The sequence below is a fragment of the Anomaloglossus baeobatrachus genome, chromosome 1, assembly GCF_048569485.1.
Source record: "Anomaloglossus baeobatrachus isolate aAnoBae1 chromosome 1, aAnoBae1.hap1, whole genome shotgun sequence".
Taxonomy (NCBI): domain Eukaryota; kingdom Metazoa; phylum Chordata; class Amphibia; order Anura; family Aromobatidae; genus Anomaloglossus; species Anomaloglossus baeobatrachus.
In genome coordinates this window covers 178789599-178809312 of record NC_134353.1, presented here as the reverse complement: position 1 = coordinate 178809312, position 19714 = coordinate 178789599, and the positions used below count along the sequence as shown (strand labels likewise).

Sequence of the window (19714 nt, the reverse complement as noted above, 5' to 3'; positions counted from 1 at the left end):
AACTGCGCGAAAGGGACTGCTTCCATTGCTGCTACCATCTTCCCTAGGAAGTGCATGAGGCGTCTCAAGGGGTGTGACTGGCCTTGAAGGAGAGATTGCACCCCTGTCTGTAGTGAACGCTGTTTGTCCAGCGGAAGCTTCACTATCGCTGAGAGAGTATGAAACTCCATGCCAAGATATGTTAGCGATTGGGTCGGGGTTAGATTTGACTTTGAAAAGTTGATGATCCACCCGAAACTCTGTAGAGTCTCCAGCGCAACGTTCAGGCTGTGTTGGCATGCCTCTTAAGAGGGTGCCTTGACAAGTAGATCGTCCAAATACGGGATCACAGAGTGACCTTGAGAGTGCAGGACTGCTACTACTGCTGCCATGACCTTGGTGAAGACACGTGGGGCTGTCGCCAGCCCGAAAGGCAGAGCTACGAACTGAAGGTGTTCGTCTCCTATAACGAAGCGTAGAAAACGCTGGTGCTCTGGAGCAATCGGCACGTGGAGATAAGCATCCTTGATGTCTATAGATGCTAGGAAATCTCCTTGAGACATTGAGGCGATGACGGAGCGAAGGGATTCCATTCGGAACCGCCTGGTTTTTACGTGCTTGTTGAGCAGTTTTAGATCCAGAACGGGACGGAATGACCCGTCCTTTTTTGGCACCACAAACAAGTTGGAGTAAAAACCGTGACCTTGTTCCTGAAGAGGAACGGGGGTCACCACTCCTTCCGCTTTTAGAGTGGACACCGCTAGCAGCAGAGCATCGGCTCGGTCGGGAGGTGGAGAAGTTCTGAAGAAGCGAGTTGGAGGACGAGAGCTGAACTCTATCCTGTACCCGTGAGACAGAATGTCTCTCACCCAACGGTCTGTGACCTGTGGCAGCCAAATGTCGCCAAAGCGGGAGAGCCTGCCACCGACCGAGGATGCGGAGAGAGGAGGCCGAAAGTCATGAGGAAGCCGCCTTGGTAGCGGGTCTTCCGGCTGTCTTTTTTGGGCGTGACTGAGTCCGCCAAGAATCTGAGCTCCTCTGATCCTTTTGAGTCCTTTTGGACGAGGAGAATTGGGACCTGCCTGAGCCTCGAAAGGACCGAAACCCCGACTGTCCTCTCCTCTGTTGGGGTTTGTTTTGTCTGGGCTGAGGTAAGGATGAATCTTTACCCTTGGAGTGTTTAATGATTTCATCCAAGCGCTCACCAAACAGTCGGTCACGAGAAAATGGCAAACTGGTTAAACACTTTTTGGAAGCAGAATCTGCCTTCCATTCTCTTAACCACAAGGCTCTGCGTAAAACCACGGAGTTGGCGGACGCCACTGCCGTACGGCTCGTAGAGTCTAGGACCGCATTAATCGCGTAAGACGCAAATGCAGACATTTGAGAGGTTAAGGGTGCCACCTGCGGAGCAGATGTACGTGTGACCGAGTCAATCTGTGTAAGACCAGCTGAAATAGCTTGGAGTGCCCATACGGCTGCGAATGCCGGAGCCAATGACGCGCCAATAGCCTCATAGATGGATTTCAACCAGAGCTCCATCTGTCTGTCAGTGGCATCCTTAAGTGCCGCCCCATCTTCCACTGCAACTAAGGATCTAGCTGCAAGCCTGGAGATTGGAGGATCCACCTTGGGACACTGGGTCCAGCCCTTGACCACGTCAGGGGGAAAAGGATAACGTGTATCCTTAAGCCGTTTGGAAAAACGCTTATCCGGATAAGCGTGGTGTTTCTGGATTGCCTCTCTAAAGTCAGAGTGGTCCAAAAATAAACTTAATTTACGCTTGGGATACCTGAAATGGAATTTCTCCTGCTGTGAAGCTGTCTCCTCCACAGGAGGAGCAGGGGGAGAAATGTCCAACATTTTATTGATGGACGCTATAAGATCATTCACTATGGCGTCACCATCAGGTGTATCCAAATTGAGAGCGGTCTCAGGATCAGAATCCTGATCAGCTACCTCCGCCTCATCATACAGAGAGTCCTGCTGGGACCCTGACCAGTGTGATGAAGTCGAGGGCCGCTCATAGCGAGCTCGTTTAGGCTGTCTGGGACTGTCGTCCGTGTCAGAGCCATCACCCTGGGATGCAAGTGACACCCCCGGATCCCGGAGCTGTTCCAACTGAGGGGGACCAGGGAGCAATGAGTTAACAGTGCCCATGGTCTGAGTTACTGGTCTAGACTGCAATGTTTCAAGAATTTTAGTCATAGTCACAGACAATCTGTCAGCAAAAACTGCAAACTCCGTCCCTGTCACCTGGACAGTATTCACAGGAGGTTCTGCCTGGGTCACCTCCAGCAGAGGCCCCGGCCGAGCAAGTGCCACAGGGGCCGAGCACTGCACACAGTGGGGGTCAGTGGAACCTGCCGGTAGAACAGCCCCACATGCGGTACAAGCAGCATAGAAAGCCTGTGCCTTGGCACCTTTGCTTTTTGCGGTCGACATGCTGTTGTGTCCTCTGAGTAATCTAGGAGGGTATATAGCAGAGAATCACCAGCGACCGTACAGTGCAATGTATAGCTGCAAGCATAAAATACAAATATACACTTCGGCACCAGTGGGGGTCAGCCCTTGAGGGCAGCTTACCGCCCGCTGAAAAGCGGGTGTGTGGGCACCAGAATCCCGTGTCTGGGTCTCCCAGTCTCCTCTCTCCAGCTCAGACTGCACACAGGAATGGCTGCCGGCGTCCTGTGAAGAGGGGAGGACCGTGGGCGTGCCTCAAACAAAGTGCGGGAAACTGGCGTCCCACTGTGCCCAGTGTGAGGGCTGGAGTATGCAAAGCAGACTCCAGCCCTCTGCGCTGACGTTCTGTACAGCGTCCCGCCCTTCCCCTGACTGGCAGGCCTGGGGGCGGGAACGAAACGAAACTAGGCCGCAAAAGCCGGGGACTCGAGTAATAAGCGCGGCCGTCATATATGCACGGCCAGCGCGGAAGTCCCCGGCGCACCACAAGTCCCAGCCGCGCCGCAGCGAAAAAACTGACAACAGCGGCCGGCGCGGCAGTTTCAAATACATGTCCCCTCTCAGCAGAGCTGTAGATAGGAATGGCACCAGCGCGCAGCGCTGTTGTCCCCGGCGCACTAACACACCCAGCAATGCTGCGGTGTGCGCGCGATATGTACGGGGACACAGAGTACCTTGACGTAGCAGGGCCTGTCCCTGACGATACTCAGCTCCATTCCAGCAGATTCTCCAGGGGCTGTGGATGGAGCACGGTCTCAGTGCCTGGAGACCGGTAAAATCCCACTTCACCCAGAGCCCGAAGGGGGATGGGGAAGGAAGCAGCATGTGGGCTCCAGCCTCCGTACCCGCAATGGGTACCTCAACCTTAACAAACACCGCCGACAAAAAGTGGGGTGAGAAGGGAGCATGCTGGGGGCCCTAGTATGGGCCCTCTTTTCTTCCATCCGACATAGTCAGCAGCTGCTGCTGACTAAACAGTGGAGCTATGCGTGTATGTGTGCCTCCTTCGCACAAAGCATGAAAACTGAGGAGCCCGTGATCCCACGGGAGGGTGTATAGCCAGAAGGGGAGGGGCCTTACACTTTTAAGTGTAATACTTTGTGTGGCCTCCGGAGGCAGTAGCTATACACCCAATTGTCTGGGTCTCCCAATTAGGAGCGACAAAGAAATGTAAAATTATGCAAATAGGCACTAATGCAATGTGAGCACCATATGTTCTAGTGGAATAAAACTAGGAGAGTCACTTGTGTAGAAAGATCTGGGTGAACCTGTAAATAACAGAATGCAATGCCAATCAGCAGCCTCCAAGGCCAGCAGTATATTGTCATGGCGTAATACTAGCACAAAAGAAAACAGTCATGTGACCTCAACTAGAAATAACAGTTCAGAAAGGATACCCTGGAGTTAGAAAAGGTACAAAGATGGGCCACAAAACCAATAAAGGGCAAGTAAGACCTTATTATGGGGAGAGACTGAAAGAAGAAGCATATATGGGGGGCCCATGATTACTGGCTCATTCACATCAGTCCAATCTCAGACCACAGTTCACAGACTGGCCATGGTCCCGAGCGTGACAGCCTCATACAAATATACGAAGTGGTCATGCACCGGTCAGGAGATCCGCGCCCAATCCATGACTTGTGTCCAAGATTAGGTCGATGTACACGGACGTCTGAATGAGCCTTTACTTTTACAAGTACAGTGACTGAAATAAAAATTGAACATATCACCAATTTTCTAAGTAAATATATTTCTTTGCCTGTGTGGATTGGATGAGGTGTTGCCGACATCTGGTGAGGAATTCCTATCAATAGTGCCTATAGGGATATATTTACTTATATAATTGGTGACGTGTTCAATAATTAATTGACCGGCTGTAAATAAGTTGTGCATAGCAAAGAATGGCCAACATGTAAAGCCTAGTCAAAAGAAAAGGGGGAACTTTCGGTGTCTCGAAAAAAAAAGGTTCAATCTCCAGAGGAGACAAGGCTTCTTTACAATTAGAAGTATTAGGCTATGTTCACACAGGGCGTTCTTACTACTTTTTTTCTGCAGTAAAACTGTAGAAAAACCTCATCTCTTGGTAGGAAATAACCTGCGGTTTTACTGGCATTTATTGTTGCAGTTTTATAGTTTCTCATTGCTTTCTAAAGATGAAAAACTGCAGCAAAACAGCAGCAAAATTTCTGGAATCTCAGACTTTCCACTAGGCACTGTAAAAGCAGCGTTTAGTTAGCATGGATTTGCATAAAACCAATGATAAAACATGCAAGAAAAAGCTCCCTGTGTGAACACAGCCTTAATCTGTGGAATAATCTACAGCACGAGCTGGTCAAAGCGTAAACTGCTGATGATTTAAAAAAGGGCTTACATTCTTTTTAACCCTTATCAACCACGAATACCCATTAAAACGAAAGTCGTTAAGGAACCTTATTCATTACTACCATTTCAAAACGGCGGTAAGGAATAACTGACTAGACCATGGGTGAAGGGAATGTACCAGCACATTCATGATCATAAAGGGGTTTACCACTCCAGCGTTCAGTCTCGGGTGATTTATGACCTGCCGCCAGCTCTAATGGTTCATGCAGCGTTCCAGAGACCCCAACTCATTACAAGTCTATGAGAGCCTCGCTCTGGCTCTCAGAGATGCATGCATTGGCCGCTTGTGACGTAACTTCTGACTTCCAGCCAGTCAGAAGTTATAGACACAAGATGGCGCTGCAGGACCTGAGTTGCTTTGGTAAAAAGGAAAGCTGCCGGAAGGCAAGTATATGACAGGGGTGAGGGGACATAGATTTTAAGCACCACTACAGTGCTAAAAAAAATATACACTTGAGTGGTACTTTAAAATTCACATTACAGTGTTACATTATATTATGTAACTAGTAAATCACCACACAACTCCCCTATTCCCAAATAGGAGGCAGAGGAAAGATTTGCTCCCCTCTCACTCACAATTAGGCCTAAGCCACACGGCATGAAAATCGGTGCGAGTGGAGTGTGATAAAACATGAGCGATTATTTTCTCAACCCCTATCGGACCGAGAAAACAATCGCAGCATGCTGCAAGTGCAATGCGAGACTCTCTCTCTTTTACCCATTCAAGTCTATGGGGCGAGAGAAAAATCGCACTGCACTCGCAGCACACCGGTGTACCGCGAGTGCAGGGAGAGAATCGCAATAGCCGGCAATGGAGGAGAGAGGGAGATAAATCCCTCCCGCCCCTCCTCAGTGCCAGCCTGCCCCCCGCAGCTGAGGTCCGCTTGCACAGTCGGATCTCAGTCTCAGGGACACTAGCATGAGACTCCGCTCTGCTGTACTGCCAGCGTGAGCCGAGTGTCATGCGAGGGGATCGCAGTAATGCCAGTGTGGCACCAGCCTTAATGTGGCACTGTGGGAGAACTCAGGGTCACACTGTCGCCCTCCACTACTAGATAAACAGTCTCAGGGGTTAAGTCTTTTCTGAGTCGGCCATGTCATCTATAAAGGATATTACCTGATCTTCTGAGAATAAAACTTCTTTTTGTGCATTTATTCGTTTAAACAAATCCCCTCCTTCACAATAATCCATCACAATATAAAGGCAGCCGCTTTCTGCAAGACAAGCAAAATGGTTATTTTTACCATAAAAGCATGCACGATAAAACACACAAAATAAGACATTTATCAAAACTACTCAAGGGTATCTGCACCCAAATGTCATTTTCAGGCAAATTTCGTCAGGAACTCACCTGAAAAAGCACTAAAAAAAAAAAAAAAAATAATAATAAAAAAAAAATAAAACCCCCATATCCGCTGCAGTCTAAAAATGCCTTGCACTGCATATGTTCATACTTCTTGTATTTGCTTTGATCTTCAAAGGCCATAAAGTGGCTAAATGCAGTGATCGGTGTATTCTCCAGGCGGCTTTCTTTTGGAAGACACTGATTGAGAGATATATATATATATATATATATATATATATATATATATATATATATATATATATATATATATCTCAATCAGTGTCTTCCATAATAATGGATAATGGAGGTGGCTGACATGAAGAAATCCTACCAATGGCTGGAGAAAGCTGGACTCCAGGACAGCACAGAGGCACTAATCATAGCAGCACAAGAGCAGGCGCTAAGTACCAGATCCATAGAAGCAGGGATCTACCACACAAGACAAGACCCAAGGTGTAGACTATGTAAAGAAACCACAGACACAATCCAACATATAGTGTCAGGATGCAAAATGCAAGCAGGAACAGCGTACACCGAACGCCACAACCACATAGCGGGAATTGTATACAGGAATATCTGTACAGTGTATGGGCTACGTCCCCCTACGTCCAGGTGGGAGACCCCAGAAAAAGTGGTGGAGAATGAAAGGGCTAAAATCCTGTGGGACTTCAAGATCCAGACAGATAAGCAAGTGGTAGCTAACCAACCAGATATCGTGATAGTAGACAAGGGTCAGAAGACAGCAATGATAATAGATGTGGCAGTGCCTAATTACAGTAACATCAGAAAGAAAGAATATGAGAAGCTGGAGAAATACCAGGGCCTTAAAGAACAACTGGAGAAGATGTGGAAGGTGAAGGTAACAGTGATTCCAGTGGTGATAGGAGCACTTGGAGCAGTGACCCCTAAGTTGGAAAAATGGCTGCAACAGATTCCAGGAGCAACATCTGAGCTCTCTGTCCAGAAAAGCGCAGTGCTGGGAACAACTAAGATCCTGCGCAGAACCCCCAAACTCCCAGGCCTCTGGTAGAGGACCCGAGAATGAGGAAGGACAAATAACCACCCACAGGGGGTGAGAAGGTAATTTTTATATGATATATATCTTATATATAATATATAATATAATATAATATAATATATAAATAAATATTATATATATATATATTATATACATACACATATATATATATATATATATATATATATATATATATATATATATATATATATATATATATATATATATATATATATATATATATATATATATATATATATATATATATATTATATATATATATATACACACACATATACATACACATATACATATATATATATATATATATATATATATATACACATATACATATATATATACACACATATATATATATATATACACACATATACATATATATATACACATATACATATATACATATACATATACATATATACATATACATATATATATATATATACATACACATATTATATATATATATATATATATATATATATATATATACACATATATATATATATATATATATATATATATATATATATATATATATATACACATATACATATATATATACACATATACATATATATATACACATATACATATATACATATACATATACATATACATATACATATACATATACATATATATATATATATATATATATATATATATATATATATATATATATATATATATATATATATATATATATATATATATATATATATATATATATATATATATATAAAAAAAATCAGTGTCTTCCAAAAGAAAGCCGCCTGAAGAATACACCGATCACTGCACTTAGCCACTTTACTGCCTTTGAAGTATATGTAAATATATATAATGTAAGAAAAAAAAATGCCAGAAGCTAAGCTTCTGCAAAAGATTCCTGCACAGTCTTCTGGTTCACAAGCCGCAGTCCGCATGCTCAGAAGATGCCTGCAGTTCCGGTCATGAAGCCGAGAAGCAAGCGCCAGGATGAGAAGGCGACGAGAATGGTAATTGCACACGCGAGATTCTGAAGCTGCAGAACTGACGTTGCTCATGTAAATCCATGGTATCATGCCCACAGGGGCATGATACCATGGAAAGCATGTAGACGCCCACATGGCAATGAGACGCCCATGGGGCTAGAGACCTATTCTATTTACATAGGGAATATTAAAGTAATAAAACATATTTTATTACTTTCATATTACACAATATAACTACACAGGGATGGGTAGGAAGGGGTTAGCAGCTCACACATGCTCCTGCATGTAGGTCAGAACGCTTTTTTGACCTGACAAGTTCCCTTTAACCCCCCCTTACCTAAGATAGATACCGCACCTTAACTGAGGTGCAGTACCCTGTGGCGACCTTACAGAACTGCCAATCAGGACTCCGATTTCATTTCCTAAATTGTTTTAAGAAAATTAAAACTGCACTTTGATTGGTTATTGTTGACAACAAGGCTAGTTTTTCCTTGATCACATGACAATTCCACTGTGAAAAAAGGGGCCATGACCTGGCTATGGAGGAGTGGAGACGCTCCTAGTTCTGCTCCTGCCTCGGGTCAAGCTCCAGACCTGGCCTAGAGCATCCAGTCTTCATCAATGTCAGCAAAAGGGAGAAGCACACTTCCAACGATAGGCAGATGCTCTCCTTTATTCTCCACAGCTGGAATTTCTCGCTTTCTGAGGAGCTCTTCAGTGTCTTTCCCCACTACTGCATGTTTTAAGATGGTGGCGGACAGGGCCAATCAATGTTCTCTCTCCCTGGCACCTGAAACAGACAGTCCAGAGGGAATTTACCCCTCTCAGGTATCGCCTGCAAGGCAGGTGCATCAGACGCTTTCAGGAAGAGAGGTTCTTGTAGAACACAGAGCTCCAGCGGTCACGGAGGTCTCATTGAATATGGATGACAGAGCCCCTCACCCTAAGACGGCAGACAGAGAGCCCATGCTCCCCGTTTCCCTAATGATGCAGTTAAGCTCTGGTCTTCTGCTCCCCTAACACAGCTGTCAGTCACTCTCAATCAGAATCAGGACAGAATACAAACCCCACATTCTGGTAGTATTCTTGCATCTCCTAAAAGGGACTCCTTCCCTGCACTATTATGCATACCTTCCACCCCTGGACAAACAGTGCCTACAGGAAGACCCCTCACAAGTGGACATAGTTTAACCCTCCCTCACATAGAATAGGCCTGACAGGCACATCTCTTTTACTTTCATTTCTCCTTCCTCACCAGATTGTGAGGAAATCCCCTCCCTCCAGGTAGTCTCCTATCTCTAGCAGCTCTGTGAAACCTCATACCACAGTTGGATTGCGGAGCTTCAGGAGGACAGATATAACTGCGCTAATCTCTCAGGCTCGTTGTATGTGAACACGTCACACTCAATAAGGTTGGTATTTTATGTTTTTATTCATCACATGCTCTGCAAGTGTAATTTTTCTGGGGAAACTTCAGGATCTAATTCTGATTGAATATGTGTTTAATAGTACTTAAGGTACCTTAAAATTAAGTTTGTTTCCATAAATTTTCTTTGTACAGTTTTTTGACAGAGTCAAACTGGGGACTATTTGGCGGGAGTTTTGAAATGTTTGTATTTCAGAGTTATTAGTTTTATGTTAAGTAAATGGGGTTTTTTTGCACCTGATTATGTGTAGTCTCTTATTACATCCCTATGAAGGTCACTGATCACTTTTAGAGCACTGAAATTGCAAACATTAGATATTCTAGGTATTTTTCTAGCCTGCGCCTGACAGTCACATTGTATGTGAACTCGTTAGAACCGATATTGTATGTGACGGAGGGTTAAGAGGCACCTCCGGGCACATACAAGTGCTATTCCAACAAAATAAGACATGGAGAACTATATTTCATACAGGGCTGATACTACAGCCATCAGAGGAGAGATGCAGCATTTAACAGAGAGGGTGTCAGAGACTAAATTACAAACCTCATCTATTGCACAGCAGGTGTACAGCCATAAACAGGCTATATCATCCCACTCATACCAGCTGGAATGCCTGACATCTTATGGATGACATTGAGAACAGGGGAAGACGCATATACAGTAATATATAATATCAGGATCAGGAGCCCTCTGGAAATGGTGGAGCAAAACAAATTAGAGGGGACACTATGTCATCTTTTCAACTCCATTTTATAAGTTTCCAAGTTCGACAGAGCTCACAGATCCTTGGGTTCTAGATCCCCTCACATGGCTAAACCGCGAGAAGTGATATGCAGAGTCCACAGACAGAAAGTGAACTAAAGTCTGCAAAATGGACTCTCAATCCTTTACCAAGATCTTCCGATTTAGCATATGCCCAAATCTTTCACGTCAGACACTATAAGGCCCTGTGCGCACTAGAAAAAAGATTTCCGCACCCGCGGAAAAAAAAACGCAAAAAAAGAACGCACCGAAATCCGCATGTGTTTTGTTGCGGTCTTGGTGCAGTTTTTCCGCAGGTGGGTACATGTGTTTTAATGCATTTAATACAATAAAGCACATTGAAGGAGGAAAAAAAAAAAAAAAAAAAGGTAATTTCCTTCTGAGATAGATAGATCGATAATAGTGGGATAGATAGATAATAGAGGGATAGACAGACAGACAGATGAATGGATAGCTAGAGGGCTAGATAGAGGGCTAGATAGAGGGCTAGATAGAGGGCTAGATAGAGGGCTAGATAGAGGGCTAGATAGATAGAGGACAGATCAATCAATAGATAGAGTCCCTGTGAGGACACACTGCAATTCTCACGAGTGGTAATGTGTTCACATTACCGACCGTGAGAAATTACTTGTAGTTACCCCTGCATCCTCGTTACAACGCTGCATTGAGTATGTGTCAGACGTGGCTGCAGCAGTCTGCAGGAGTCGTGGGACCTCGGTGGATTACACAGGAGCTGTGTGTTGGGGGGTTAATAAAGTGTTGAAAGAGGGGCTTTTTTGTGTTTTATTTAAAATAAAGGATTTTTCGTGGTCTGTGTTTATTCACATTACTTAATTACTTATGGTTTAAACATGTAAGCTGTCTCATAGACGCTGCCATGATTAAGCCAGGACTTAGTGGCAGCGATGCGCTGCCATTAACTCATTACTACCTTGATTGCCACTGCATCACGGCAATCTGGAAGAGCCGGGGACACTCCGGGACTGTTGCATAATGGATGAGACAGTCCCGGGGCAGCTGCGGGCTGATATTCTTGGCTGCGGGAGGGGGGGGGGGGGCATTAACTATGGCCCTCGCCCTCCCCAGCCTGAGAATACCGGGCCACCGCTGTGTGTTTACCTCGGCTGGTCGGTAAAAATACTGAGGAGCCCACTTTTTTTTGTTTTTTTATTTTTAATATGTACGTTTGATTTCTATGTGCATTCTATATGTCTGTGTGTGAGTGTGATCTGTGTGTGTTTACTCTCTGCTCAGCTTCCTCTTCCTGTCATAATGAAATCACTTTCTTGCAAAAAGCAGGCAGCGATGAACATTATGTCCCGAAAAACGCGAAATACCGCAGGGAATAACGCAGGAAAAGGCACAGAATTTGCTACCTGCGTTATTCCCTGCGCGATTTCATGATTACATTACAGTCAATGGAGAGAAATGCCGCAGCGACCTGCGGAAAAAAAAGTGACATGCAATTCTTTTTGCTGCGGGAATGCCGGAGCAAAACCTGTAGCTGTCAAAATCAACCTAGTGCGCACAGCATTTTTTTTCCCATAGGTTTTGCTGGTGAATCACTGCAGATAGGTTATGAACATTTTCTGCAGCGAAACATGCAGCAAATCCGCGGGAAGTCCGCGGAAAAATCCGCCTAGTGCACACATAGCCTAAAAGAGGAGACCACTGTTGGAGGCTTTGAGACAGTGGGGCATTCTGTAGTCTTGGGGATTCCCCTTACAACTCTAAGTCCATCACTAAGGTTCTCTTCCATGTTCTTCTACCTTCCCTGGTCTTGTCTCGGATGCATTAGAAGATGATATCTCTGAAGGAGAAACAAGTTCTACATCCAATCTATATTCTATTCTGGTCCCGGACAAGATGGCTTTACACCTGCATTGTATACAATATTTTTGAGAGCAAATAGTACCGGTAATGGCTAAAACTTTTAATTCTCTAGATGAAAAGGCGAATTTTGTCCCCCGATCATTGGAAGCACACATCAGTGTTCTCCCTAAATCAGGCACAGACCCTTCCTTAGGCTGCACATATGCATGTAAAAATACGTAATTACTTCCCGGTAATGTGTTTTTTCCGAACCCATGACGGCACCACAAGAGAGGATCCACCCATCCAGGACAGGAAACCTTCAGGTTAAAAAGGGGCGGTCCTCTCGCCGCCTCAGTTTGATTACAGAGCATGAGAGGACCTCCGAAAAAAAACAACAGGTTAGTATAAGGCCACCACCAGAAAAAAATCGTGGAAGAAGGAAGAAAGGAAGGTGAACCAACCAACAATCCCCAGTGCAGGGTGGGAATATAAGGGTGCCGTCATGGGTTCAGAAAAAACACATTACCGATAAGTAATTACGTATTTTTCCCTCACCCTATGACGGCACCACGAGAGAATTAGAGCGAAGAAAAAATTAGGGAGGGACCACAGCCTGTAGAACACGTCTCCCAAAGGTGAGGTCGGAGAAAGAAAGATCCAACCTATAATGCTTATAAAAGGTCGAGGGTGAAGACCATGTGGCAGCTTTACAAATTTGAGCAATGGAACCATCCGCCCGTTCTGCCCAAGAAGATGCTACAGCCTGCGTGGAATGTGCCTCAAGACCCACCGGAACAGCAGCACCCCTAGCCATGTAAGCTAACTCAATGGCGTCCCTAATCCACCTAGCCAGCGTGGATTTGGAACACTTAACCCCGTTTTGAGGCCCCTGGAAAGAGACAAACAGAGATTTGTCCCTCCTCCAGGACCTGGTGACAAGAAGATACTGGATGAGACAACGACGGACATCCAGACAATGCCAACGCCTTTCCTCCGCACGCGTCGGGTTAGTGCAAAAGGATGGCAATACAATCTCCAGGGACGTATGAAACCGAGAAACAACCTTGGGGAGGTATGCAGGGTCAGGGCGCAAAACTACTCTATCGTCCAGTATTTGAGTGTAAGGTGGGTCAATAGAAAGGGCCTGAATGTCGCTAATCCTACGGGCCGAGGTCAGGGCTACCAAGAGGACCGTCTTAAGGGAAAGACATTTAACAGATATGGAGTCAAGGGGCTCGAACGGAGGATCCGTCAGGGCCCCCAAAACCAGGTTAAGGTCCAAAGAGGGGAGAGAGACTACCCGTCTAGGATGCTGGCGCGAACTAGCCCTGACAAACCGAGCCACCCAAGGGTTCCCCGCGACATCATAATTGTAGAGTGCTGCTAACGCGGAGATCTGTACCTTGAGTCTGCTAACCGCCAACCCCTTGTCCAACCCACACTGCAGGAACTCCAGGATGGGACCGATGGGAACCTCCCCAGTCACACTAGCACCTGAGGAAGATAAGAACTTTTTCCAAGTCCTACAGTAGATCTTGGTTGTCACAGGCTTTCTACAACCTAACAGTGTGGAAACTAAATTGGGGGAAAACCCCTTACTGATCAGTAACGCCCTCTCAAATTCCATGCCGTCAGGTGCAACTTGACAGTCGGAGGATGGCACACAGGTCCCTGGGACAGGAGATTTGGAAGTTCTGGGAGGACCCACGGGTCGGTCAGGGACATCCGAACCAGCCAAAAAAAAAAAAAAAAAAAAAAAAAAAAAAAAAAAACACGGTTGCTTTGGCCAGAAGGGAGCAATCAGAAGCACCCTGGCCCCGTCGTCCCTGATTTTCTTCAGGACCGAGGGGAGAAGTACCAGCGGGGGGAACGCATACGCCAGAGGAAAGTCCCAGGGAATTGACAGGGCGTCCACAGCATACTTCCGTATGCTGTGGACGCCCTGTCAATTCCCTGGGACTTTCCTCTGGCGTATGCGATTGAGAGAGCAGAACTGAACAGAACTCAGCAGAACTGAGGAACCTTCCTGTTCCGTTTGGTGGAAAAAAGGTCGATGACAGGAACCCCCCACCTGGCCGTGATGAGGGCGAAGACCGACGGGTTGAGTGCCCACTCCCCCTCGCGCAGACAATCCGCCGCAATGTTGTCTTTCCCCCTGATGTGAACAGCAGTGAGCGACAGAAGGTGAGATTCTGCTAGGGACAGAATCCTGTCGGCTATCAACATAAGGGACCTGGACCTTGTGCCCCCCTGATGGTTCAGGTAAGCCACAGTCACCTGATTGTCCGACAACACCCGGGTATGGTGACCGGTCAGTGAAGGGAGGAGCCCAGTCAGTGCCCGTTCCACGGCCAACAGCTCTCTGATATTGGAGGAGGAAGCTGCTTCCCTGGGCGACCAGAGACCCTGAATCGGACGGCCCAGCAGGTGAGCCCCCCATCCGGACACACTGGCATCCGTAGTCACAATTCGGGACACCGGGACAGACCACGGGACTCCCCTTTGGAGGTGCGCAGGAACCAGCCACTAGTGCAGGGAGGCGATGGAGCTGAAGCTTAGCGTAATCAGATTGTTCAGGTTGTCCCCCAGAAACGACTGATGCTCCAGAATGTCCCACTGGAGGGCCCTGGTATGTCCTTGAGCCCATAAAACTGCGGGGAGAGTAGAGGTCAGGGAGCCCAGAAGAGACATATCCCGCCGTAGACACATGTGCGGAACCGCCACCGCCTGCTGCACCAGAGTGCGAATCTTCTCCACTTTGGAAGGTGGGAGACGACATTCCCTTAGGAGAGAGTCCAAAGTAAGTCCCAAAAAGACTTGTACCGAGGCTGGAAGCAACCTTGATTTCTCCCTGTTCAAAATCCAGCCTAGACCTTCCAGCTTTGAGCAGACAGTCTGAAGGACGGCAGTACAATGGTTCGCCGAATCCCCCACCACGAGGAAGTCGTCGAGATACGGGATAATGAGAATTCTGTCTTCCCGCAGGTGGGCAGTGATTTCCAGGACAAGCTTTGTGAAGATTCGGGGCGCAATTGCCAGGCCGAACGGTAAGGCCCTGAACTGCAGATGTCGCACCGACCCGTCGACCATCACCGCCACCCTGAGATATTTCTGGAAGGGAGGAGCGACGGGAACATGATAATATGCGTCCTTCAGATCCAGGACAGCCATATGACAATTCGGGTAGAGAGACTTGATCGTGGACTTCATCGATTCCATCTTGAAGGACAAGATTTGCAGGTGGCTGTTCAGACCTTTGAGGTTTATGATGACCCGAAAGGACGAAAGGAGCCGTCCGGTTTCCCGACCAGAAAAAGAGGGGAGTAGAACCCTTCTCCCCTTTCCGCCAATGGGACGTCTGTCAGGACCGCCCGGCGCAATAGGGACTTCACTTCCCCCTCAAAGGCATGTTGTTCGCTCGGAGACGTCCTTGGGGATGTCTGGAGAAAGCGCCGGGGAGGAACACTGCGGAATGGAAACGTCAGACCTGATCGGATGATATTGAGAATCCATGGACTCGAGGAAATACGTTCCCAGGCTGGAAGAAAGTAGGCCAATCTCCCCCCCACCTGGGGAAGGGCGTCATTGGGAAAACTTCTTGGATTGGGAAGGGCCCTTGAACAAGAAACCCTTATCTTCCTTCTTGCGATCCAAACAGGTACTTCTATGCCTGGGGGTGAACTTACGGGTGAACTGCTTCTTACGAAAGGATCGCTTGAAGGAGGGAAAGGACGGAGCCGGAAAGTTCCTTTTTCTGTCCCCAGCCTTCTCAAGAACATCGTCCAGAACCGAACAGGAACTCGCCCTGACAGGGAATGGAACACAGCTTAGACTTAACCTGTAGATCCCCCGGGCAACATTTCAACCATAAGGCTCGACGAGCCGCGTTAGAAAGGGCTGCAGTCTTAGCAGCCAGTCGAGTGGAGTCTGCCGATGCATCTGAGATAAAAGCTGCCGCTCCCTGCAGCCTGGGCAGAGAAGAAATAATCTCATCCCAAGGAACCTTGTCCCTCAGCTTCTCCTCCAATTCGGACAACCACATCACCAGAGACCGTGCCGTACAAGTAGCCGCAATGGCAGTCCGGAGAGCACCCGCAGATGATTCCCAAGCGGTTTTAAGGAAGACATCCGCCTTCCGATCCATAGGGTCCTTTAAGGATCCCATATCCTCGAAGGGAATGGAAAACTTCTTTGATGCCTTAGTCACAGCCACATCCAGTTTGGGTGCCCTATCCCAGTGGGAACAGGTAGCGTCCTCAAAGGGATACTTGCACTTGAAGCTGCCTGGAAGAGAATCCCGCTTATCCGGCTTCTTCCATTACCTAGAGATCAACGCCTGTATCTTGTCCACCACCGGGAAGGTCCTGCGCTTTCTATGCTCCAGACCCTCAAACATGACATCCTGGACTGAAGGCTGCAATTTCTCTTCAGTAATGCCCATAGTGTCCCTGACAGCTTTAGGCTATGTGCGCACTGGGAAATGGAATTTTCTTGAGAAAATTCCGCATGCTCTCAAAGATTACCGCACCCGCGGTAAAAAACCGCGCAAACCGCACCCGAAAACCGCATGCGGTTTGCCGCGGTTTGCTGGGGTTTCACCGCGGTATTATTCGCGGTATTGCCACGGTTTTGCCGTGTGCGGGTTGGGATGTGCTTTATTGCATTCAATGCAATAAAGCACATTGAAAAGAAAAAAAAAAAAAGTCATTTAATTCTGAGATAGTAGATAGATCGACAGAAGAATAGATAGAGGGATAGATAGATAGACAGACAGATAGAGGGATAGATAGATAGATAGATAGAGGACAGATCGCTACATTTCCCACGGTCGGCAGTGAGTTCACATTACCGGCCGTGGGAAATGACCGGTAATTACCTCTGCTGTCTGCTGCATTCATTCAGCGCTGTGTCTGTGACAGTCGCGGCTGGATGTAAGCAGCGCAGGACCTGTGGATTACGCCGGAGCTGTGGATTACGCCGGAGCTTTGGTGCGGGAGGGGTTAATAAAATGGTGAACGAGGCTTGTTTGGTTTATTTAAAATAAAGGATTTTTCGGTGTGTTTATTCACTTTACTTACGGGTTGATCATGTCAGCTGTCACATAGACGCTGCCATGATCAAGCCTGGAGTTAATGGCGGTGATCCACCACTATTAACCCCTTGTATTACCCTGCTGCCACTGCTACACGGCGGCAGGAAGAGCCGGGGACACGCCGGTACTGCCGCATAATGCATGCGACAGTGCCGGGGCAGCTGCGGCTGATATTCTCGGCTGCGGGAGGGGGAGTGAGGCGGGGGACATTAACCCTGCCCCTCTCCCTCCCCAGCCTGAGAATACCGGGCCGCCGCTTTGTGCTTACCTCGGCTGGAAGGTAAATATACAGCGGAGCCCACGTTATTTGTTTTCTATATTTCCGTTTGCTTTCTATGTGTGTTCTGTGTCTGTGATGTATGTATGTATGTATGTATGTATGTATGTATGTATGTATGTATGTATGTATGTATGTATGTATGTATGTGTGTATGTATGTGTGTGTGTGTGTGTGTGTGTGTGTGTGTGTGTGTGTGTGTGTGTGTGTGTGTGTGTGTGTGTGTGTGTGTGTGTGTGTGTGTGTGTGTGTGTGTGTGGGTGTGGGTGTGTGTGTGTTTACTCTGCACGGCTTCCTCTTCCTGTAATGACATCACCTCCCTGCAAAACCGCAAACAGGCGATGTACATTACCGGAGGTAAACCGCGAAATACCGCAGGGAATAACGCAGCAAAACGCAGTGAACCGCACAGAATTTGCTTCCTGCGTTATTCCCTGCGGGATTTCACGATTAACATTGGAGTCAATGGAGTGAAATCCCGCAGCGACGTGCGGAAAAGAAGTGACATGCAATTGTTTTTGCTGCGTGAATCCCGCAGCAAAACATGCAGCTGTCAAATTCCGCCTAGTGCGCACAGGATTTTTTTTGCCCATAGGTTTTGCTGGTGATTCACTGCAGAGATGTTATGAACATTTTCTGCAGCGAAACATGCAGCAAAACCGCAAAAAATCCGCGGCAAAATCTGGTAAGTGCGCACATAGCCTTAATCAATTTGCTCGTGCCTTCTACAGGGAAACAATGGTGGACGTCAGCCCCACTGTCAGAGGAAGAAGATGCAGAACCAGAAGACCCACACTCTCCCTCGGATCGACTGGATGGCGAAGCCGGGGAGGTCTGTCTATGCCTCTTACGGGGAGGCTCTTTCAGGGACTGCAGAGAACTCTGGACTTCGGACCGGATGATGGCACGAAGATCACTAGCAAACCCAGGAGTCTCATCCGAAATGGTCTGCTGGATACAGTCTTTGCAGAGCCGTTTGGACCAGGACGGAGACAGTTGCCGGGTACAGAGGGCGCATTCCCTGTCATTCGATTTGGCAGTACACTTCCGCGGTTTTTTAACCTACGCATGACAGGGACGGAGGGGAGACACAACACCAGGAAAAACAATGACCAACAGGTACACATGCCCGAAGATCACTCACCCAAGGAGATGAAGGGTCGGTACCGGTTCTGGGGAAGGAGCTTTCATCAAAGTCTTCCCTTTGGAGGCGCCTTTGCCGTTAGATGCATCCCGGGGCTGTTTAGGGGCCCGGGTGCCACGCTTGCTGGATAAGCTGGCATCAGAGCCAGAGTCGCTCCTGCGACGCTCCAGTGGCTTCACCCCTTTCTTGCCTGCGACGCTCCAGTGGCTTCACCCCTTTCTTGCCAGCAGTAGGGGAGGAGGACTCACGCACCGAGTGCCGGTCCTCCTCACGGTGCCCATCCTTGTCCATATTCCCTATTGCAATGGCAACAACACCTCCGCAATGCAGGAGGACTGGAGCACGCTCCCCAGCTTAGAGCTCAGTTTTTAAACCCAGCGCTGGAGCACTGGAGTACGTTCCCCCCGCGCCTCCGGACCCACTTCCGGGTACTGACGTCACCGCCGACGTCAGCGCATGGTCGGTGCGGCTGCCGCGCATGCGCAACACCCGCACTCAAGGCACGCCCCCAATATGGCGGCGGCGTGCAGCACACGTGGCCGCGAGCAGCCCCGTCGCCCAGGAAGGACCGGCAGGCTGCTGTACTTACCTGCCGCCCGATGCAAAACACCCGCTCATGGACGCAACCCCCGGGGTCCGCCATGGCGCCTCCAGGCACCCGAACGGGACGAGGCAGGACTCGTGCCGCCGCCAGAACCGCACGTCAGGACCGGGTAAGACTTGCTAGAAGAACTACGGCCCTCCAGGGCCGCATCCTGAGGTATCCATCCAGGACAGGAAACCAAACTGAGGCGGCGAGAGGACCGCCCCTTTTTAACCTGAAGGTTTCCTGTCCTGGATGGGCGGATCCTCTCTCGTGGTGCCGTCATAGGGTGAGGGATAAAGTCTGCATTTCAGAGTGAATGGAAATCTTTCACTGGCTCGCACATAACTTTTGGTACCAGATATATTCAGCTTTGCAGACAGCACAAAATTAGTGCATGATTCCGGGACATTTCCTAAGCTGTACAATCC

The 19714-nt window shown here is 47.7% G+C and overlaps 1 protein-coding gene across 3 annotated transcripts in view; it reads right to left on the bottom strand.

Annotated features, from left to right (window-relative positions):
• NEK1 (NIMA related kinase 1) overlaps positions 1 to 19714 on the bottom strand; it is a 282342-nt gene that overhangs the window by 245936 nt on the left and 16692 nt on the right. For all 3 annotated transcript variants that reach the window (XM_075347215.1, XM_075347229.1, XM_075347221.1), the window contains exon 3: positions 5942 to 6039. In XM_075347215.1, the coding sequence (XP_075203330.1) occupies positions 5942 to 6039 (98 nt within the window). The remainder of the gene's footprint in view (positions 1 to 5941; positions 6040 to 19714) is intronic.